At 42.2% G+C, this 20611-nt stretch overlaps 1 protein-coding gene across 1 annotated transcript in view; it reads left to right on the top strand.

Moving 5' to 3' along the window:
* Nucleotides 1–222: 222 nt before the first annotated feature.
* Nucleotides 223–20611, top strand: part of wdfy2.L (WD repeat and FYVE domain containing 2 L homeolog) — a 42027-nt gene continuing 21638 nt past the window's right edge. Inside the window, exons 1-2 of the mRNA XM_018247609.2 lie at nucleotides 223–512; nucleotides 15761–15828. Of these exons, the coding sequence (XP_018103098.1) occupies nucleotides 376–512; nucleotides 15761–15828 (205 nt within the window). The 5' untranslated portion in view covers nucleotides 223–375. The remainder of the gene's footprint in view (nucleotides 513–15760; nucleotides 15829–20611) is intronic.

Consider the following 20611-nt stretch of genomic DNA (forward strand, 5'->3'; position numbering starts at 1 on the left):
TACATTATTGACACTAGATTGCTGCATGTTAGCAGAAATGACACAGACGGGCTGTACTACTGGAGCTGTGGGGTCTGTGCGTATGATATTAAACCCCAGCAGCTTCGGAATGGGAGAAGCCAGACTGTGCCCAGCCCTCCCTTGGGGTGATTGTCCCTCAATGAGCGCTCCGGCCTCCTCCTCCAGCCAATGAACAGGAGCCCTCTGTAGAAGAAGGCGTTCCTAGAAGTGACGCATGCGCTCAGCTGCCAGAGGGGCTATCAGTGCTGCTGCTGCGGGTTGTGCATCATATGGGCAGTGGGTCGAACCTCTCGCTAACGCTGCAGCCCGGCCCCGCCTCACGGTTACCCTGCTCGGCAAAGCCCCGCTGTGGGGATGGCAACGGAGATCCACCCCAAGCCCCTGACTCGCAAGCCCGTCTTGCTGAGTAAGGTGGAGGGCTCGCAGGACGTGGTGAACATGGCAGTGATCGTGCCCAAGGAGGACGGGCTCATTAGTGTCTCCGAGGACAGGTAAGTCGCACACTCTATGCGTGGGGTTCTACTCTTCCATTACAGAGGTGCCACTCTTCTCATACAGGGGTGCCACTCTTCTCATACTGGGTGCCACTCTTCCCTTACAGGGGTGCCACTCATCCCATACAGGGGTGCCACTCTTCCCATACAGGGGTTCCACTCTTCTCATACTGGGTGCTACTCTTCCCTTACAGGGGTGCCACTCTTCCCATACAGGGGCGCCACTCTTCTCATACAGGGGTGACACTCTTCCCATACAGGGGTGCCATCTGTGTAGTTCTCTATCACAGGATATCCTTAGTTTTCAGGAGACTTTGTGTCTCATTTATTAAGGATAATTGATTGTTCTGCCCAGAATTTGCCATTTGGAAGGTGCACTCGGTATGACACCCATACTTCTCTGTGGCACCCACAGTCCCATGGCACCTGCATAGGCATAAGTCACAGTCCAGCCCTTCTAACTGCCCCCATATCAGCCCTGCCTTTAGCATTGTGGGTAATGATGTGCAGAAGTGGGACAGATGCCAATGTGACAGGCAGTTTGTAGACAGAGATAGGGACAGAATGGGGACGGCATTATTCTTTAAGAATTCTCATCTCTGTTATGTTTCTTTTCTGTTAGTCCCATTGGCATCAGTCTACCCTGGCAACCAGGATATCAGCAGTTGCTTGAGTACAACCCCCCCTTCCCCCAGCACCCGCTAATATACAAAGACAGACAGGGGGCCCTGAAAATTGTAGTTCAACAACAGCTGAAGAGTCATAGGCTGAAAGTTCAAAGTGTATACAAATAATGTATGGGCACATTTCCTTTGCCCATGGACTTATACTGAAGCTGTATTGTGCCGGGTATCTGACAGATTCTGACACTGTGATGAATTAGTAAAGGAGCTTGGGATGCAATGCTGCCACCTTGTAACTGTAGAACCCTGGCACGGGCTATGTAGCAATGGCTTACTGTATAATTGATCAGACCTGTTAACCCTTTGTGTAAATGCTGTTTCTTATCGCTCACGGAGAATGCCCCGAGTAATGTTTTTCCTGATTTATTATGACCTTTCCTTGAAATGGATTTCATTGTGTAAGTGTGCAAGGAGCCATAACTGTTAAGGGTAAGGCCACACTAAGCGATAGCGCGGCGATTTGACTCGCCGCGACTATTCGCCGCGACTTTTAATCCTCAAGCGCTGGCGAAACTTTAGCGCTGGCGTCTATGGGGAATCGCTGCGTAAAAACACACGCGGCGATCTTTTTTCTATTGTCGCTCGAAATCGCCTCGCTAGGCGATTTCGAGCGACAATAGAAAAAAGATCGCCGCGTGTGTTTTTACGCTGGCGATTTTGCGCGATTTCCCATAGACGCCAGCGCCAAAGTTTCGCCAGCGCTTGAGGATTAAAAGTCGCGGCGAATAGTCGCGGCGAGTCAAATCGCCGCGCTATCGCTTAGTGTGGCCTTACCCTAAAAGTCGCGGCGAATAGTGTTCATCTCCATTACTAGAGCTATTGTATCCAAACTTCTTATCTGTTATCTGCTTTGTAAATATGAGCCCTACAATAGGAGCCTGGCTGCACAGTAACTTATTTATAAACCATAACACAGATTCTGAATAGTAACAGTATCATATATTAAAAAGGACATTGTTTTTTTCTGCTTTTATATCACTCACAGCCAGGTAGCCATTGATAAATAGTACAGGTATGGGGGCTATTAATCCAGAATGCTCGGGACCTGGAATTTTCCGGATAAGAGCTATTTCTGTAATTTGGATCTCTATACCTTAAGTTTGCTAAAATATTATTTAAGCATTAAATAAACCCAACTATAAGGATTAATTATATCTTCGTTGGAATCATCTACAGGTATTGGTCCTGTTATCCAGAATGCTCAGGACCTTAACGGATCTTTCCATAATATGGATCTTCATACCTTAAGTCTACTAGAAAATCATTTAAACATTAACTAAACCCAATAGGCTGGAATTGCTCTCCTTAAGGATTAATTATCTCTTAGTTTGTATCTAGTACAAGGTACTGTGTTATTATTACAGATAAAAAGGAAATCATTTCTTAAAACTTGGATTATTTGATTATAATAGAGCCTATGGCAGATGGCCTTTCTGTAATTCTTAGCTTTCTGGATTACAGGTTTCCGGATAATGGATCCCATACCTGTATAAGGTACTGCTTTATTATTTTAGAGAAAAAGGAATTTTGAAACATTTAGAATTTTTAAACATTTGTTTAAAATAGAGTCTATGGGAGATGATCTTCCCATACTTCGAAGTTTAGGGGCGGGGAGGGAAATCGCGTTTTCCCCTTTGATTCAGTTTGGTATTCGGCCAAATCTTTCACGAAGGATTCGGGGGTTCTGCTGAATCCAAAATTAAGATAACATTAGAAGATATGCCAATTGCCAATTCTTGACACGTATGTGCCCTTTAAATACACAGGGGAAAGAAATGTGTCCCTTTATGGCAGTGGTGCAATTGCAGGTTCTTTGGCCTGTCATGTTTAGTAGTGCAGGGCCAAAATATTTTAATTTGCCCCCACTTCATTATTGAAGTTAATTAGAAGGTGGGCAACTGTATCAATTACTCCAGGGGTGTTGAATCGATTTACCAACAGTCTGTTTGGGGATCCTGGTGAGGAGTGTAGTTGAGCAACAGTGAGACAGATAAACATTAGGCTTGTGTGTCAATATGGCATGCTCCCCAGTAGGTGTCGGAATAAAAACATTGTCTCCTCTGTCACCAAGATCCTTTTCATAAGGCTCGTGGCATCTTGTCTGCCGACACTCTTTGAGATGAAGCACCTGAACTTGGCCGTGTAGCCTTTCTTTTGCTTTTAAAGAACGTGCCTGTCATGGCTGCAAATACCAGTAGCATATGTTACAGTCCTGCGCGGGTCGGGAGACCCATGCCCGACCCAGACTTGCTGACCTACAAGCCAACCCACATGCCACACACTATGCCGGGCCAGGGCCCGCACCCCTTCAGGGCCCCCCGGCAGCCCGCTCGCCACTGGAATCCGCCGTGTATGGAGGGGGGCGGGGCCCAGCTGCGCATCACGCACCAGGGCCCGCCCCCCTCTAGTTACGGCACTGCTTATTAGGATTCTACACTAGTCTTATCTCATCTTTGCCTGGCTAATCTAGAGGTGAAGGGTTTAAAGAAAATGTAATATAAGCAACTTTCCAATACTCATTAGTGCCATTTTCAATGGTTTCAAAGATATGTGGTAAAGTAATTGCTGTTGAAAGCAGTATCTTTGCTGCTGTGTATATTTTCTGCACCTCTGGTCCTGACACTATGTGGCAGATTTATTAAGGGTCGAATGTTTTTTTTCGGTCAAAACTCTCAAATTCGAATTGTAAATTATGCAAACTCGATTTGAGTTTTAATTCAAATTTCAACATTTATCATACTCTGGCCCTTTAAGAACTCAAATTCGACCATTCGCCACCTTAAACCTGCCGAATTGCTGTATGTCAATGGGAAAGGTCCAGGAATCAATGCCTTCCTGACATTTGAGTTATTTTAATTCAATTCGAGTTTTTAGAATTCGAATTGAATTTGATTCGAGTTTTTGGGCCGATTCAATTTGTCCGAGCAGAGAAAATGCGATTTTATTAATACATTTTGAATGGTCGAATTTCCAGTTTATGGGAGTTTTAAAAAAAAAAACTCTCATGAATTCGAAATTCAACCCTTGAGAAATGTGCCTCCCTGTAGCAGAAGTCAGATTATTAACAGATCTGGAGAATGGACTTCATAAATCAAATCCAGAGAAGCGAAAGGGATAACTAATACTGCTCTGAACTGCAGTTCAATTACAGATAGGGATGCACCAAATCCAGGATTTGGTTCGGGATTCGGCCTTTTTCAGCAGGATTCGGATTCGGCCGAACCAAATCCGAATTTGCATATGCAAATTAGGAGCGGTGAGGGAAGTCGCATGACTTTTTGTCATAAAACAAGGAAGTAAAAAATGTTTTTCCCTTCCCATCCATAATTTGCATATGCAAATTAGGGTTCGGTATTCAGCCAAATCTTACGCAAAGGATTCACGGTTTGGCCAAATCCAAAATAGTGCATTCAGTGCATCCCTAATTACAGATAAAACTTTAAGGGGGGGGGGAGTCATGAAAATTGAACATGGTCATCTTGTGGAAATAAAAAACTTCCTAAATATAATCAGTTAAACATTCTGTAAGTAAGAGTAAATTACTCTTTCATATTCCCATATTCCCCCCCGAAATCTGCCTCTCTTTATGCAGGAGCCAGAGTCAGATTTTGATAGTGTTTGCTCCTTCTCCCTAGACAATGTATTAAGCAAATAACTGACTCCGACACCTGCGTGTGTCTGCATGTAGAGAGACAGATGCTGAGATGTTGATACTGAAGATTAACTTTATTATTTTAGAAACTGGACAGAATTTGTAATTGATTGTATTTGGAACGTCTAATATTTTGGTGAAATTAAGCTTATATTACATTTTATTTTTTCTTTATAGTTATCTGCCCCTTACCTCACTGACACTTGGGAAGGGTTTAAGGAGGTGCTTTACTAGTGCCTTCTACAATACAATATAACTGTAAATGTGGCTACTGACGTTGGAGTCTTTTGCCACCTGAGGCAATGTTTTCACCAGGAATGCCCCTCCCTCTAGCAAAAATGGGCTGAATTGCTGAATTGAATATAACTGCAAGTAGTACCAGCACCCAAAGCAAGGATCCCCATCCATGTACTCATTGCCTTCATGTAGCTCCACCGTGCCAGAATAGAGGCTGCCTGTGTCTTTGCAGAATCATGGAGTAAGCTCCATGGACCAATCAGGATAGGCGAGGGCAGGTACAGTTTATAATTTTTTTTTTATTCATCTCTGTTCTTTCCTCATGCGTCCTTCCAGCAGCTCATCAGCTATGACTAGTGGAAACTATAAGAGAGTGATCACATGTATTGTGCCTTTACATATGTGCTCACATGCTTACATTTACAGGTATGGGACCTGTTATCCAGAATGCTCGGGACCTGGCGGTTTCCGAATAACTGATCTTTCTGTAATTTAGATCTTCATAACTTAAGTCAACTAGACAACAGAAACACAACAGGCTGGTATTGCTTCCAGCCCTGCTGTATGTAAATAAAGGCAATTTTTACTTTATCCTGGCGTGCTGCCCATCTCTTCTCTGATTCCTGTGGCTCAGTGTGGAAGGACACTGCGGGAGGTGCACCCAAGCAATTGAGGAGGAGTGTGTGCCCCTCAAACCCCTTTGGAACTGGTATTGCTTCCAGGAAAGATTAATTGGATCTTACTGTTTTACTATTTTACTATTACAGAGAAAAAAAGGAAATCATTTTTAAAAATCTGGATTATTTGGATAAAATGGAGTCTATAGGAGATGGTCTTTCCGTAATTCGGAACTTTCTGGATAATGGATCCAACACCTTTATTGCATTAGGAATATGTGCATTCTATATGGGCACATAGGAGTATAAACTTCGGTTGTATATTTACCAGGGTATCCAATCCTCTATTCGCTTTTACTGGTCTGGCTCATTTAGAATACTGAAAGCAAACATCTGGTTGGCTGCTAACGTTGACATGAAGCCCTACAAGACAGTTTCCCAGGACTTGGCTGATCTGATTGTTGAGTGTCCATGGACTTTTACCCTCTCCTTCCTACTCTCTGACAAGTGCAGATATTGCATGGAAATGACTAAGCACAACATAATGCCTTTTCCTTTTTTTCTCACCACATTTTATTCAGCATCAGGGAAAAACAGAAATCTCCGGTCATCAAGTTCTAGTTCCTGTTTTAGATTTCTCTGGTGTCACAACATAGATTTCCAGATCTTTCTATTGTGCTGCTTTGTAAAGAAAAGTTCTACATGAAAATGGAGGAGCATTGATTTAGTTTGGCTGGGATTCTACTGGTAAGGGGGGTTAGAATTTGGTGAGCACCACCACCTACAATCACCTGATTATATAAAAAGGATCATTCCAGGTTATTGTTTCTTCCCATGTAAGCCCTGCCCAGAAATAAACCGGTTTGTAGTAGTGGAAGCAGCTATAATGCTAGAGCTCACTTTTCATAACGAATAATTTAGAATTTGAATGTTTTGTTACTGAATCTAAAAGGAGTTAATTTTTCAGTACAACAACTTTACCAGGTCTTTTAAAAAAGAAAGTATTAGAAAGGAATATCAAATCAGTGAACACCAGTGATGCCCATCAGGAAGCCCCTGTATACCAAGGGACCAGGTCTGGACTGAGAATTAAAATAGGCCTTGGCATTTCAGGTACACAGAGGCCCAATCTACCCACAAAAAGGCTATGGCACCTTATAGCAGCCCCTCTGGCATTTGCCAGAACCCACAGATTGCCAGTCCAGGCCTGCAAGGGACTCATTTGGCAGCCATTGCCTGCCATGTTTTCTGGCACACAAATACTTGTCTTTTGCACAGTAATTCACATCCCATATTTGATAAGTCCATACAATGATTGTTTCCAAATGTAAGTTAAAGGGCCCATTACTCATGAGGCATTTGTTGCTGAACCCCTTTGCATTCATTCTTCATGCATCTGGAGCCTGAATGAGTACAACCTGATTAGGAAGTTTGGGTTGTGTTTGTTCCTGCGGTCCTCAGCAGTGAAACATACAAAAGATTAGGTTCAGGGGGGCACAGGAACAAATGCCCGTGTGTATGGTGGGCCCTAACCTAAGTGGTGGACGCTAAGAGGAGATTTCTGTTGTGCTCATTCCTGCTCACCAATCAGAGTCAGAAACTGGCTGTGAATTGGGCTGCCAATGCTACGTATTGAGATCCAGTGACGTGGAACAACACTCTTCAGCTGGCCATCAGACTTGCAGATTATTAGCCAATTTCGGACAAACAATCATCCGTTCCAATCTTCCGACCTGCAACTAACCATGCAGATTAATATAAAGTAGTAAAGAGAAAAAATCACATGATGCTCGGGCCATTCCTATGAAAGTTATGTCCAACAAATAGTAGTGACAGTCTCCCATTGATATTATCAGATATATAAATAAATATAAATTTTTAACCCGTCCTGTGACTGCACGACCAATCGTCATGGAACGAAAAATGTCAGTCGTGACTCCAGAAATAGTCCGAAAATTGTACAAATCATTGTTTCCTATGATGGTATCTTTGCGTCTATGGCCAACTTTAGGGTGTTCTTTTTACTTGCTCCGAGATTTACGGTGGCCTGAGTGGAGGGTATGGGGGTTTCCTTTTCTTTTTTTGAGCTACAACAGATGCATTTCCAACATGTTAAATATATATAACTCCAACTAAGCCTCTTACATGCTTAATGTGTTTAGACCTGTCAGCTGTTCTGTTCTTTCAGGGATCACCCGTGTAACAGGGGGACGTAACAGGTAAGGTGCGGTCTGGGATTAATTGGGGCATGGCCAGAAATCACTTATATTTATGTCTGGGGAGGCTGACACCTCTGTATTTTAAATATATGTATAATTGTCAGGTCTAGCTTGTAAATAGCTATACATGTGTATAAATGTGTAAGAGACCACTGGCTGAACAGAAACCAATTTCTTAACAGCTACAAGTGGCAGCTACTCATTTCCCCGAAGTGGAAATTGTAAGAAAAAGCTAGGACAGTGCTTCCATGTCTTGTGCCCAAACTGAATTTTACTATGAAAACCTCATATTCCACATGGTTTCTAAATGGCAGCCAGTATTTTATTAAATGATTACAGTTATTCCTTTGGAAATATTCTGTATGAAGCAGAGACAAAGATTTCACTAAAGGTGGCCATTCCTTCAGAGATCTCTCCCCAATATGACCACCTTGAGGTTGGCGATTTTGGACTGATTATAATGCAGGAGTATGGGCGGTCGGATCCAACGGGATTCTTAACCCTGCCCAATATCAATCGGGGGAGCCCATCGGAAGGGCCCCATACACGGGCCAGTAAGCTGCTTTTATTGGCCCATGCTTGATTTACATCCCCACGGTGCCACTAAGGTGCTGCTATTGGGAGTTCATAGGGAAAGTGGCATTAAAGGGATACTGTCATGGGAAAAAAAAATTTTTTCAATATGAATCAGTAAATAGTGCTGCTTCAGCAGAATTCTGCACTGAAATCCATTTCTCAAAAGAGCAAACAGATTTTTTTATATTCAGTTTTGAAATCTGACATGGGGCTAGACATATTGTCAATTTCCCAGCTGCCCCAAGTCATGTGACTTGTGCTCTGATAAAGTTCAATCACTCTTTACTGCTGTACTGCAAGTTGGAGTGATATCACCCCTCCCTTTTCCCCCCCAGCAGCCAAACAAACGAACAATGGGAAGGTAACCAGATAACAGCTCCCTAACACAAGATAACAGCTGCCTGGTAGATCTGAGAACAACACTCAATGGTAAAAACCCATGTTCCTCTGAGACACATTCAGTTACATTGAGAAGGAAAAACAGCAGCCTGCCAGAAAGCATTTCTCTACTAAAGTGCAGGCACAAGTCACATTTTTTTCCCATGACAGTATCCCTTTAAGGCTTACACTTACTAGTAACTCACTCTTTTGGCCTATTATGCACCTTTTTTGATGCGTCTTGATGTTTTTGGCACAAGCCACGGGCAAAGCACCCCTTGTGGGCCATTGGGGCAGATTTATCAAAAAGTGAGATTAGAGAACAGAAACATTCACCCACTTTCTGTTCATTCCCATGGGATTTTTAGAAGCGAATTTATCAAATGTTGAGTTCTCACTTTCACCCATCGATAACTACACTTCTAAAAATCACATAGGAATGAATAGAAAGTGGGTGAATTTTTCTGTAACAAAATCTAATCTCACATTTTGATAAATCTGCCCCTTAATGTGCAATATTGTATTTTTTTTAGGGTGACAAAAAGCCCTGTGATCCTTAGAGTTGGCACACGGTGACCCGGGCAGCATGTAATCCTCGCGCTGGCACATATTACTTTGGGAAGCTGCTGCAGCACATTCTGTTGGGTTCACAGCACTTTTCTCGACAAGGTCACGTGTTTGCGTGGGCTTTTAACCATTTCCCTCCTTACTGTATTACAAGGTTACTTTCAAGGCCAATGCTCTCAAATGCTTTGTCAGACAGGATGCACTTTTCAGCTGTAGGAAAAGCTGGCAGAAAGTGCAGCTCTGCAAAAAACAAGAAGTGACTTATTTCTCCTTGCTGCTCCTCATTCCTTGCTGTCTCCTATATCGGCTTGTACTGAGTGGGTTGTAGCTGTAAGGCAGCTGCGTTTCTTCGGTCTGGTGCAGCAGAAAGCATTATGATCATAGTGACTCAGGGAGGCTCATTCATTCTGAGTTTTTTTTGTTTTTTTAAACGACTTTAAAACATAAATTTTTACTTAAATTTAATTTTCTTGTCTCTGGTGTTTCAATATGGCAGTAATCCAGATGCAGATTTGGAACTGTTACAATTTGCTAAATTAGTAGATACATTTCTCAGCAGCATCTGGAGTATTAGCAACTATTGTATCAATTCTAACAGCTGCCTGTAATGAAACTCAGGGATTCTGCTCAGCGGGGACAAAGATAAAAAATGTATCAATTTAGAACAGTTTACAGGGTCGGAGACCCCCCCCCCCGACAGCTGCTTCAGAAAGACATAAAAAAGTGAAAAATGTAATTTTACACTTCAATATAGTCTCTATTTCTGGTGAACTGAAACCAACTGAACTTAAAAATGTTGGACGGTGGACAACCCCTTTAATCTACATTTTCTCTAAAGCCATGAATGCCTTGTAATTTATTAAAATATCCGAATATAAAAGGTAGGAATGAAAAAAAGCTGAACGATCTATAAAAAAATAGGAAAACCTCAAAAAAATCAAGTTTTTCAGACAAGTACTACCAAAAAATAGAAGTCTGAAAACCTATAAAAGTCGAAATGGCTAAAAATGGTCCAATAGGATCAGTGCAGCTCCCATTAACTGCTATAGGACCTAGATTGCTTTTATTTACTGATATTGTGTATTGGTTTTTCATTTTGTTTTTTTTTAGCATTTTTGAGTAATTAAAGAACCCAGAAAGTTTGAGAAAAAAATTTATTTCATAAAAAAAAAAAATAGAAATTCTAATGTTCATTAATAGGCCCCTGAGGGTGTTTCTGCAATACTTACACTGACAGCTTTAGCTTGGAATGTCTGGAATGAGACACTTGAAATAAAAATTCTTTTTTTTTTTACCTTGTCTATCATCTGAGGAACCCATCATGGCCTCTGCTTAAACTTTACTGGTTCCTTACATATTCTGCCATCTTTATTTCTTGTGTTTGCTCCTGTGTGTATTCCGACTTCATTAGGTGCCAGGGTTTAGAAGAAGTCTCTACTAGGGATGGTGTGCTGCTGCTCAACTGCAACTCCTAAGCATCAACTGACACTTTCTGTTGGGAGACCACTGGGTATAATTCTGCAGTCAGTAGAACATATACTAAACCTCAATTGTACTCACAAGGGACTTGGCTAATTTGGTAGAACTCGTCCCATTATTTTTGTAGTAGGACAGATCTCAAGGAAGCGAGTGGCATTCCTTTACTATATGTCCTGCTAATGGACTGAGACTTCTAAACACACCTCTGATAAATACCTGTATACATATATTGTCAAATATAAGGCAGTTCATAACATAAATATAATGATATTCCACATAGAAGTCATGTGATGACTTCTAATATTCTCATGATAAAGTGGGTACATTTAATTTTTTTTATATAATTTTTTTTTATTAATGAAACCCATGTGACACTGCTTTTTTTGTACAGGTGTGGGGTCTATTATCTGGAAACCTGTTATCTAGAAAGCTCTGATTTACAGAAAGGCCGTCTCCCATAAGCTCCCCATAGACGCGACGATTCTTGTTGCCGAACGGCCGATTTTAGGGAAGCCCGACCAATCCTTCGAAATTATCGTGCGGTTAGTGGTATTCGAACGATCGTACATCTTACGATTTTTCGGCCGACATCTGTCGGGAAATTGATCGGCCAGGTCAAAAAATCTTTGTTGGTCCCAGTGCAATGTATCTATGTTTGCAGGGCCAAGCAGGCAGCTCCCAAAAATTGGTCTTTTTAGTTGATGGTAAATTCGTACGAACGTTCTGAGAAGATCGTGGTCTCACGATCAGGATCTGATCTTTTAAAAATCTCAACATCTATGGCCAGCTTTAGACTCCACTTTATCCAAATAATCCACATTTTTAAAAATGATTTCCCTTTTCTCTACAATAATAAAACAGTCCCTCGTACTTGATCCAAACTAAGATATAATTAATCCTTATTGGAAGCTAAACCAGCCTATTGGGTTTATTTAATATTTACATGATTTTCTAGTAGACTTAAGGTATGAAGATCCAAATTACAGAAAGATCCATTATCAGGAAAACCCCAGGTCCCGAGCATTCTGGATAACAGGTCCCATACCCTGTAGTTTATTCATAGTTTGTCTTAGAGAGTGAGAGGTTAAGTATTCATTTAATCATGCATCGGAAAGTGACAACATATCCACACAGTGTTTATAAATTCATTTCAGTTAAACCACAGATAAGAGCACAAAGGAAATCAATTATATGTGACTTCTCCTGTTACAGTGGGTGCTAACAATGTGGCCATTCAGAATGCTTGGAGTTTAATAAGGCTAATGCGTGCCACTAGCCACCACTATGTAATTATATATATATAATCTGGCTGGCAGGATAATGTTGCACTGGGAATATAAAGACAATTGTGTGAATAGGGTAAAATGTTATTTTAAAATGTATTTTAAATTATGAAATGATGTACAGTTTGGTAGGAAAGGGACACAGGTTTGCCTTTGTATATGAGGAGCTCTCCATGCAAATTCATTTTAACTGGATATTTCCTTAGACAAGTAAATATCTGTAACGTATTTGCAAAGTTGTTCTCTTTCCCTGAATGCGTGTGCAGTTCTAGTTTATTCTCCACTGCAGTGATATTCCCCAAAGAAAGTGTCATCTTAATGGTAATGGTGCCACTCTGTTATCTATGGGGGTGGCATGGAGAGACTGCTAGTCTTGTCTTGCTGCTGTGTAGCACTGAGAGTTTTATATTGTGTGAGTATTCTCCCTGTTTTTGCGCTTGTACCCTCCCGCACCCCAGTATATACAGGCAGGTATGTAAGAAGGAACATAGGGGGGTTGATATTATTTCTGTAGTGCAGATATATTCCACAGCACTTTGCAATATCGCACACACTATGGTCCTTTTTCAAGAGTCAATTAACCTGCCTGTATGTTCTTGTAACTGGAAGTAGAATCCTGCGCGGGTCCATTTTCTTATACCCGTACCCGACCCATACCTGCTTCTCGTCGTGACCCGCAACCCACAATTTCCAGCCCCCCGACCGGCAGTAGGCCAGTTTATAATCCGACCCGGGGACATGTAAAATCGGGAGTGGCGTCACTTAGGGCCAGAAGTGATGTCACTCCGGCTCTGAATCCTCACAAAAATAGAAATAAACTACCACATCTACAGGATTGGGTTCAAGTCCGTAACTTTGTTGGGTACCCACAGACCACCCAGGGAAATGGGAACTTTTTGCCTGAAACCCGACCACTTTGCTGGTATTCTGCGGTTACTCAACCCGGTGCAGGACTCTAACTGGAAGATACCCGAGAACCTAGAGGAAACCCACACAGACACAGGGAAACCATACAAATTCCTTGCACATACTGCCCTGGCTGGAATCAAACTTAGGACCACAGGTAACAACATTAACCTCTGCACCACCATGCTCAGTACTTAGTATTGCAGGTATATTTATCAAAGAGTGAAAACAGAGCTCAACCCGGTTCTCAAAGTGCAATTTCACAGCTCTGTATTCCCTTATGTATCAGTTTCAGAGGCAGATTAAAAGGGTTGAGTTAACTTTTAGTATGGCGTAAAGAGATTGATATTCTGAGACAATTTGCAATTGGTTTTTATTATTTGTGTTTTTTTTTTAGTTATTTATCTTTTTATTCAGCAGCTCTCCAGTTTACCCTAGCAACCATGCAGTGATTTAAATAAGAGACTAGAATTTGAATAGGAGAGAGGGCCTGAATAGTAAGATAAGCAATAACCATACATGTGTAGCCTTACGGAGCATTTTTTTAGATGGTGTCAGTGACCCCCATTTGAAAGCTTTGGTGTCCTCCAAGAATTTACACACACACAAATACAGCATTTAAACCAGAATAGGATATTGACACAACAAATGATGTTTAAATTCTGTTTTATCACTGACCAAAGCAACCATAGGGCATAACGCTGAAAAGTTGGATTAATACGGTTTTGTTGCTGGTTGGTAAACTTTGCCTTTAACATTCATATCTTTCATGGTGAAAGCGTTGAGGATCCCAGTGTCCTTATCCCTCCTGCCTTTGGCCTTTTCCAAACGTGGGAGTGTTTGTCAGTAGTCGTGACTGTACAGTGCACAATACAAAAGTACAGAAAGTGAATGACTGACCTTCAGTAGAGAAATCCAGAGAATGTGTATGTAACGCTCACAGATATGGAATACAAATTGCAACGCTGGGTAACAGTTGTTCTGAACTACTTTCTATGTGCTCCCAAACTGGCTTAGGAAAACAGTGGGTAGGGGAAATGGACTTGACTGCCACACATTATAGATTCCATGTTCTGCATTCCATTGGCAGCAATGAAGAAAAGCACTTGCCTATCAGTGTGGTGATGGCAGGAAAACAAACTGCCTCATTGAACTCATACAGGGAGCACATTGCACATAGCATTGACTGGCACAGGGTGCAGAGCACAGCTCACAAGATGCCAGACAGAGGGGTAACTAGAGTGCACTCGGTCCTCCTGCAAAAAAATCTTTAGAGGGGCCCAGCACACTCTGATCCCTATCCTACCGCTCACTTCCCGCCCCTGCCCACTACTCACTTGGACTCCTCCCACTCCTCCAGACCCCACCCACTCCAGCGACTGGACTCAGCCCACTGTCCACCCTGTGCCGACACACTCTGCTTCCCCGCTGCAGGTAAGAGAGCAGCTGGGGAAGGGGGGGCTCTTAATTTCCCGCATATGCAAATTAGGATTTGGATTCAGTTCGGCCGGACAGAAGGATTCGGCCGAATCCTGCTGAAAAAGTCCGAATCCCGAACCGAATCTTGGATTCACTTGTGTGCTATGTACAAGTTAGGGCACAGGCCGCTCCCTCTAGTGGGCCGGTTTACTCGTGGGTCTGGTGGGATCTGGCTGGCTACCGCAAAAATTCATTGGGAGCAATTAAACAAGGCAATATTTGCAATGTTTCTTTGAATGGTAACACAGGCGATTCTCTTCTGCTCACCCCCATGAGGTTCCATTTCTTTGCTTTAAAGGTAAATTTGTCAAGTTGTTCATGGTTTCCTGTGACCCATATTAATGAGGAATCTTTATTTCCCTGCAAAACTGCTTCATGAGAAGATGCAGGGCAGCAGAACAAAGAGCTACTAGAAGCTTAGATTCAGGAACCAGCAATGGTTATGAAATTGGGTTTGGTTTTGCAGGGGTGTAACTACAGAGGAAGAGGACACTGCTAATGCAGGGGAGCCCAGGAGGTATAGGGGCCCCATGAAACCCTAATTCATATACAGTTTGAATAGATATTGGTAAAACAGGTCAACCTCTAGACATTTTGGGGGCCTGAAAAATAATTTGCTGTGGGGCAATTGTAGTGGAAAGGTTGGCGACCCCTGCCCTAGGGCATATGTTCTCAAACTGCGGGGCTGACTAAAACAAGTGTGGGAGGTGTCTCAGTCCATTTATAATGATTTGAATATTTATTTGCTGTCCTGTTCGGGTTTTCTGATCAGTGTGGGCAACGTGGTTTCACACAGCCACATATGTGTAGTGCAGAGGATCCCCACCTTATTTATTGCAAAACTGAACAATGTTGTGTAACAAAGGGAAGGTCAAGCTTTGCTCCAATGACATATTCCATTCCAGCGTGAGGTTTTGTTTTAAATAAATAATATACATTTATGATGTTAATAGTCACCATGTTGTTCCATGACCATTTTAAAAAAAACCCTCACCCTGTGCCCTTGTGTCTTTATATGGCTATGAACCTCCTCCATGAACTCTAATAGAATACACAGCCTCTTGCCTTTATATTGATACGGAACACCATTAGGAATGGAGGAGTTGTATTTCATTACAGTTTGATCTAAGTAAAAATTGAATAATGGAATTTCTTTGTGATTGTTTCAGAACAGTGCGAGTTTGGATGAAGAGGGACAATGGGCAGTTCTGGCCGAGTATTTACCATGCGATGCCAGGTGAGTGTTTTGAGGGATGTAAAAATGTGTCACATTGAACTAAATGTCATCCTAAGCGGCTTTCCAATATTCATCAATGAAAAGTTTCCAGTGGTTCATATTGTTACTTGCCGTTGCAGTCTGTCTCTTTGTGCACTCCTGGTTCTCACTCTTGAAACACAACTTTGCTGTTCTCCAGAGAGGCCTGTTAACCAACTGGCTTTTTTCGAACCGTTAACATAAAAAAGTCAGAACCAGCAGTGCAGAGAATAGCAAGGGACGGGCAGATACTGCCTTCAGTTGCAGTTACACATACAGATAACTTTAAAACCTATGAACATGTTTAAAGGAGAAGGAAAGCTACTGAAGCAGTTTATTGCCAATAGATTAGCCACAATAGTGCAAGCTATAACACTATATTTATTCTGCAGAATGCTTTACCATACCTGAGTAAACAGCTCTAGAAGCTCTCTTTTTGTTTAGGATAGCAGCTGCCATATTATCTTGGTGTGACATCACTTCCTGCCTGAGTCTCTCCCTGCTCGCTCATAGCTCTGGGCTCAGATTACAGCAAGGAGGGGAGGAGGGAGGGGGAGAGGAGCAAACTGAGCATGCTCAAGGCCGTGCCCCGGAGGTTAAAGCTGAAAGAAGGAAGTCTGATACAGAAGCCCATGTGTACACAATAAAAGGAAATAAATGCAGTTTTCCTTTGACAAAGGACTCAGCATTACTTTGAGGGTTTACTGGTGTATTTATATAGACCTTTCTAATTAAGCTTAGTTAATTTTAGCCTTTCCTTCTCCTTTAATGTTTTACTGTATATTGAAACAGGGCCGGTATCTAGGGATAGGTGATAGAAGAGACCTGTACCTATGGCACCATGCATGTATCTCTTCTGTCACATATCCTAGTCCGGGCTCTTTTAAACCCCCCAACCCCACTGGTAATTTAACTAGACAGTGAGTGTGAGCCCACTTGCACATGGATGTGCATACGATTGTTGGAACACATGAGCAGGGGAAGTAGTGATGGGACCAGCCAGGTTGCCTAGGTTGTGGGTCAGTTTGGCCTCACACTATATTGGAAAACTGCTTTGAATTGATTTTTTTACCATTAGTTTGGGGTTTACATCCCCTTTAACTTTTATAAGTATGAATGTAACATTAGGTGGAAAAATGTATAGGGTTGCCACCTTTTCTAAAAAATGTTACTGGCCAGTGGGTGTGGGAACAAAAGGGGGTGGTCCGTGATGCAAAAGGGGCGGAGCCAAGCACAGTGAAGCAAAAGGGGCGAGGCAACACACGCGATGGCCAGAAGCCTGAAAAAAATAGTAAGTTCTGAGTGAATTGGGGCTGGCCAAGGGCTTTTTTTTAAGGATATTACAAATTACCGGCAACTACATTGTCAGTAAATTTATAATACCAGCCCCAGCCTTTTTGTAATACCAGCCGGGTGGCAACCCTATGCCCATCCCAGGCAGCACACCAATTATATGCATGTACCATTAAAGGTTAATGGGGCAAAATTGTTTCTCATGCCAGAGGTGCAAGCTAATAGAGCCCATGCTCCAGTGTGGGAAACCATTTTGCTTTGATAGGTGTCCTTTAAAGTGGACCTGTCACCCAGACACAAAAATCTGTATAATAAAAGTCCTTTTCAAATTAAACATGAAATCCAATTTCTATTTTTTTTATTAAAGCATTCATAGCTGTTGTGAACTCATTTAAAAATCTCAGCTGTCAATCAAATATTGTCGCCACTCCTCTATGCCCGTGGCATATAGGCGGGGCAGATAATTACTTTCACTTTCCATTCAGCACTTCTTAGATGTCACTGCTCTCCATATTTTCCCCCCGTTCTTTTTACCATTTAATTGTGTAGCCAGGGCATGGGGATGGACATCGGGTCCCCCATTCTGGTGCACAAACAAGATTCTGAGATGATACAAGGCTTGTCTTAATAACAGTGTCCACAAAATGGCTCCTGCCTGCTTGCTATAATTATTATTTCCCAGACGGAAGGAAACAAGATTCAAATAATTTATACAGTGTAATTAAAGTTCATTTTGCTTGACTAATGTGATAAAATAGGATTTTGAATAATTTTTTTGGGTGACGGGTCCCCTTTAAGAAGAGTTGGGCATATGCAGATGGAGTGCAGATGAGATTACACGGCCATGCTGCTTTATTTGCTAAACAGATTGCTGTTTAGCTGTTTCCTGGCAACATTCATTGTGATGCCTTTAGGAACAGAGAGAAGTATGATCATCCATAAAATTTACTGGGGAAACTGTAACATTATCAGAAATACGGGAGCAGGTAAATTATGTGCAAAAATGAAGACAAAGATTGCAAATATTCTTGCCTGTTATGGTTGCCCACTTGGTGTAATACATACACAAAATAAGATGGAAACAATTCCTAATGGGGTCACAGAGTGACAGAAAAGGAGATATACAGGTAAGGATAATGGCAATAAGTGGGGGTACATAACACATCTGTGCCATTTCTGTACTCTTATCTTAAACCGAATTTAAGGGTGAAACAAAAGGGCATGGTGGTTGAATCCAGGAAACCAGTGAGTAACACAATCCCATGATCTAATATGGGCTGAGAACAAGAGATACCAGTGTTGTGTGTAGTGTGCGCCGCAAGCTTGAGAGATTACACATCTGATCTTATTGGTTGCAGTAATGCAGATGGAGACAGTTGTCATACATTTCAGGTCAGGCGGTCTTCCGCCTCTCTTTACGTTAGGAGATAGAAGATAATGAGCAGGCACCAAGGATTCTGCTTTGGTTAAAAGGACAATAAAAACAACAATGCATTTTGTATATTTGCCTGAAATTAATGTATAATATAAGGTTTGGGGTGAAATGTGCGGGAAGCCTCCCTACATTGTTGTTGCTGCCCCGGCCAACCCACTGTCTGTGCTAAGGTTGAGAAGGGAAGGAGCAACTTGACTGCAGCTTTTTCATGATCCCTGGCAGCCCCTCTCACTAACATCTGGCCATTTGAGACCATTCTTAGAGATAAGTTGAATGTATACACCTATTGACAAACTTTGGGATGCCATTCAGAATAAAGGTGACAATGCATGTATAACCCTACAATAGAGAATAAGTGCACTGGTGCAAAAATGGAATTCTGTGTTGGAGGGAATTTTCATTTTGGAACCTTGCATGGACACCTTGGCCATACACGAGCAGATTTAAGCTGCCATCGTATGGGGCCCTGCAACAGGTCTCCCAGACCAATATCTGGCCAAAAATCTTCCAAATCTCAATTGGGCAGGTTTGATTTTCCAGCCAAATCAAGGACCACATCAGGTACAGGCATGGGATCCGTTATCTAGAAACCCGTTATCCAGAAAGCTCTGAATTACGGAATGGTCATCTCCCATAGACTCCATTTTATCCAATTAATCCAAATTTTAAAAAAAATTGTAATAATAAAACAGTATCTTGTCCTTGATCCCAACTAAGATATAATTATTCCTTATTGGAAGCAAAACCAGCCCATTGGGTTTATTTAATGTTGAAATGATTTTCTAGTAGATTTAAGATATGAAGATGCAAATTACAGAAAGATCCATTAGCCGGATAACTCCAGGTCCCGAGCATTCTGGTTAACAGGTCCCATACCTGTAATTGATTCGGTCCTCATCCCGTTAGCTGTTATGCCAATCATTGTAATTCGGTTGTTTGGCCGTATGGCTAAACAATCGGATTAGTGCAATATCGCCAACTTTTGGTGGGCATATGGGGCGGGGGGTAAGATCCGCTCATTTGGTGACCTTGACAAACCAGCAGATTTTATAGTGTATGGCAAGATCTCTGATCTGGAATGGAAGCTGAGAAGCTTCAGTGTTTACAATTTCCCTCTCCTTCCCCCATACAATCATATTTTTGTTTTCTAACAACCGGTGATAATGGATTTGGCCATTGTAATTATAGTTACTTTTTTATTCTGATGTTATGACTTAAAATAAATCCGTGTTTACAGGCGACATTTCCTTCTCGAAGCCACACAAAGACTCCCTCTGTGTAAGGGCTAGTCCACACGGGGAGATAGCGACGCGTTTGCGGTCGCGGCGACAAAGCGCCGCAACAGTCGCCGCGACCGGCGCAGGCGACAGTTTTGTATGGGCGCCTATGTAAAAACGCCTGTGCTAACCACACGAGGCGATGCGCTTTTCAACAGTCGCCTGAAAATGCCTCGCCAGGCTTTTTCAGGCGACTGTTGAAAAGCGCATCGCCTCGTGTGGTTAGCACAGGCGTTTTTACATAGGCGCCCATACAAAACTGTCGCCTGCGCCGGTCGCGGCGACTGTCGCGGCGCTTTGTCGCCATCTCCCCGTGTGGACTAGCCCTAAGACTGAGCCATCATTTGTGTTACAGAGGAAACAAAGGCAGGTTCGTCTGGGTGATAAAGTTAATATCTCTGCACTAGGGCACTTATTACTATTGATCAGTAAACATATGGCTAGTGACAGCCGGCAGGCCACACAATCTCTGCTGCACATTAATGGTATTCCCACACCTGGTGTAGCATTCACAATTAATAAGCGAAGATGAGCAAGAATGAATGGAATAAGTAATTTGGCAGAAAGACAACCGTTGCTGCAGCTATGTTTTTACTTTCTCATTAATAGTTTCATTGTGCAACTTCCCAGTAAAGTCAGCGCGTGGTCTTTGCTACTGGGTCCCACTTTCATCTGGGCTATTTTATCTACTTTTTCTGGGAACAGATAAAAAAGATTTAGGCCACCTGTTTTAATTACTATTTTCTATTACAGTAAGTAA

Source organism: Xenopus laevis, chromosome 2L, assembly GCF_017654675.1.
Source record: "Xenopus laevis strain J_2021 chromosome 2L, Xenopus_laevis_v10.1, whole genome shotgun sequence".
Lineage (NCBI taxonomy): Eukaryota > Metazoa > Chordata > Amphibia > Anura > Pipidae > Xenopus > Xenopus laevis.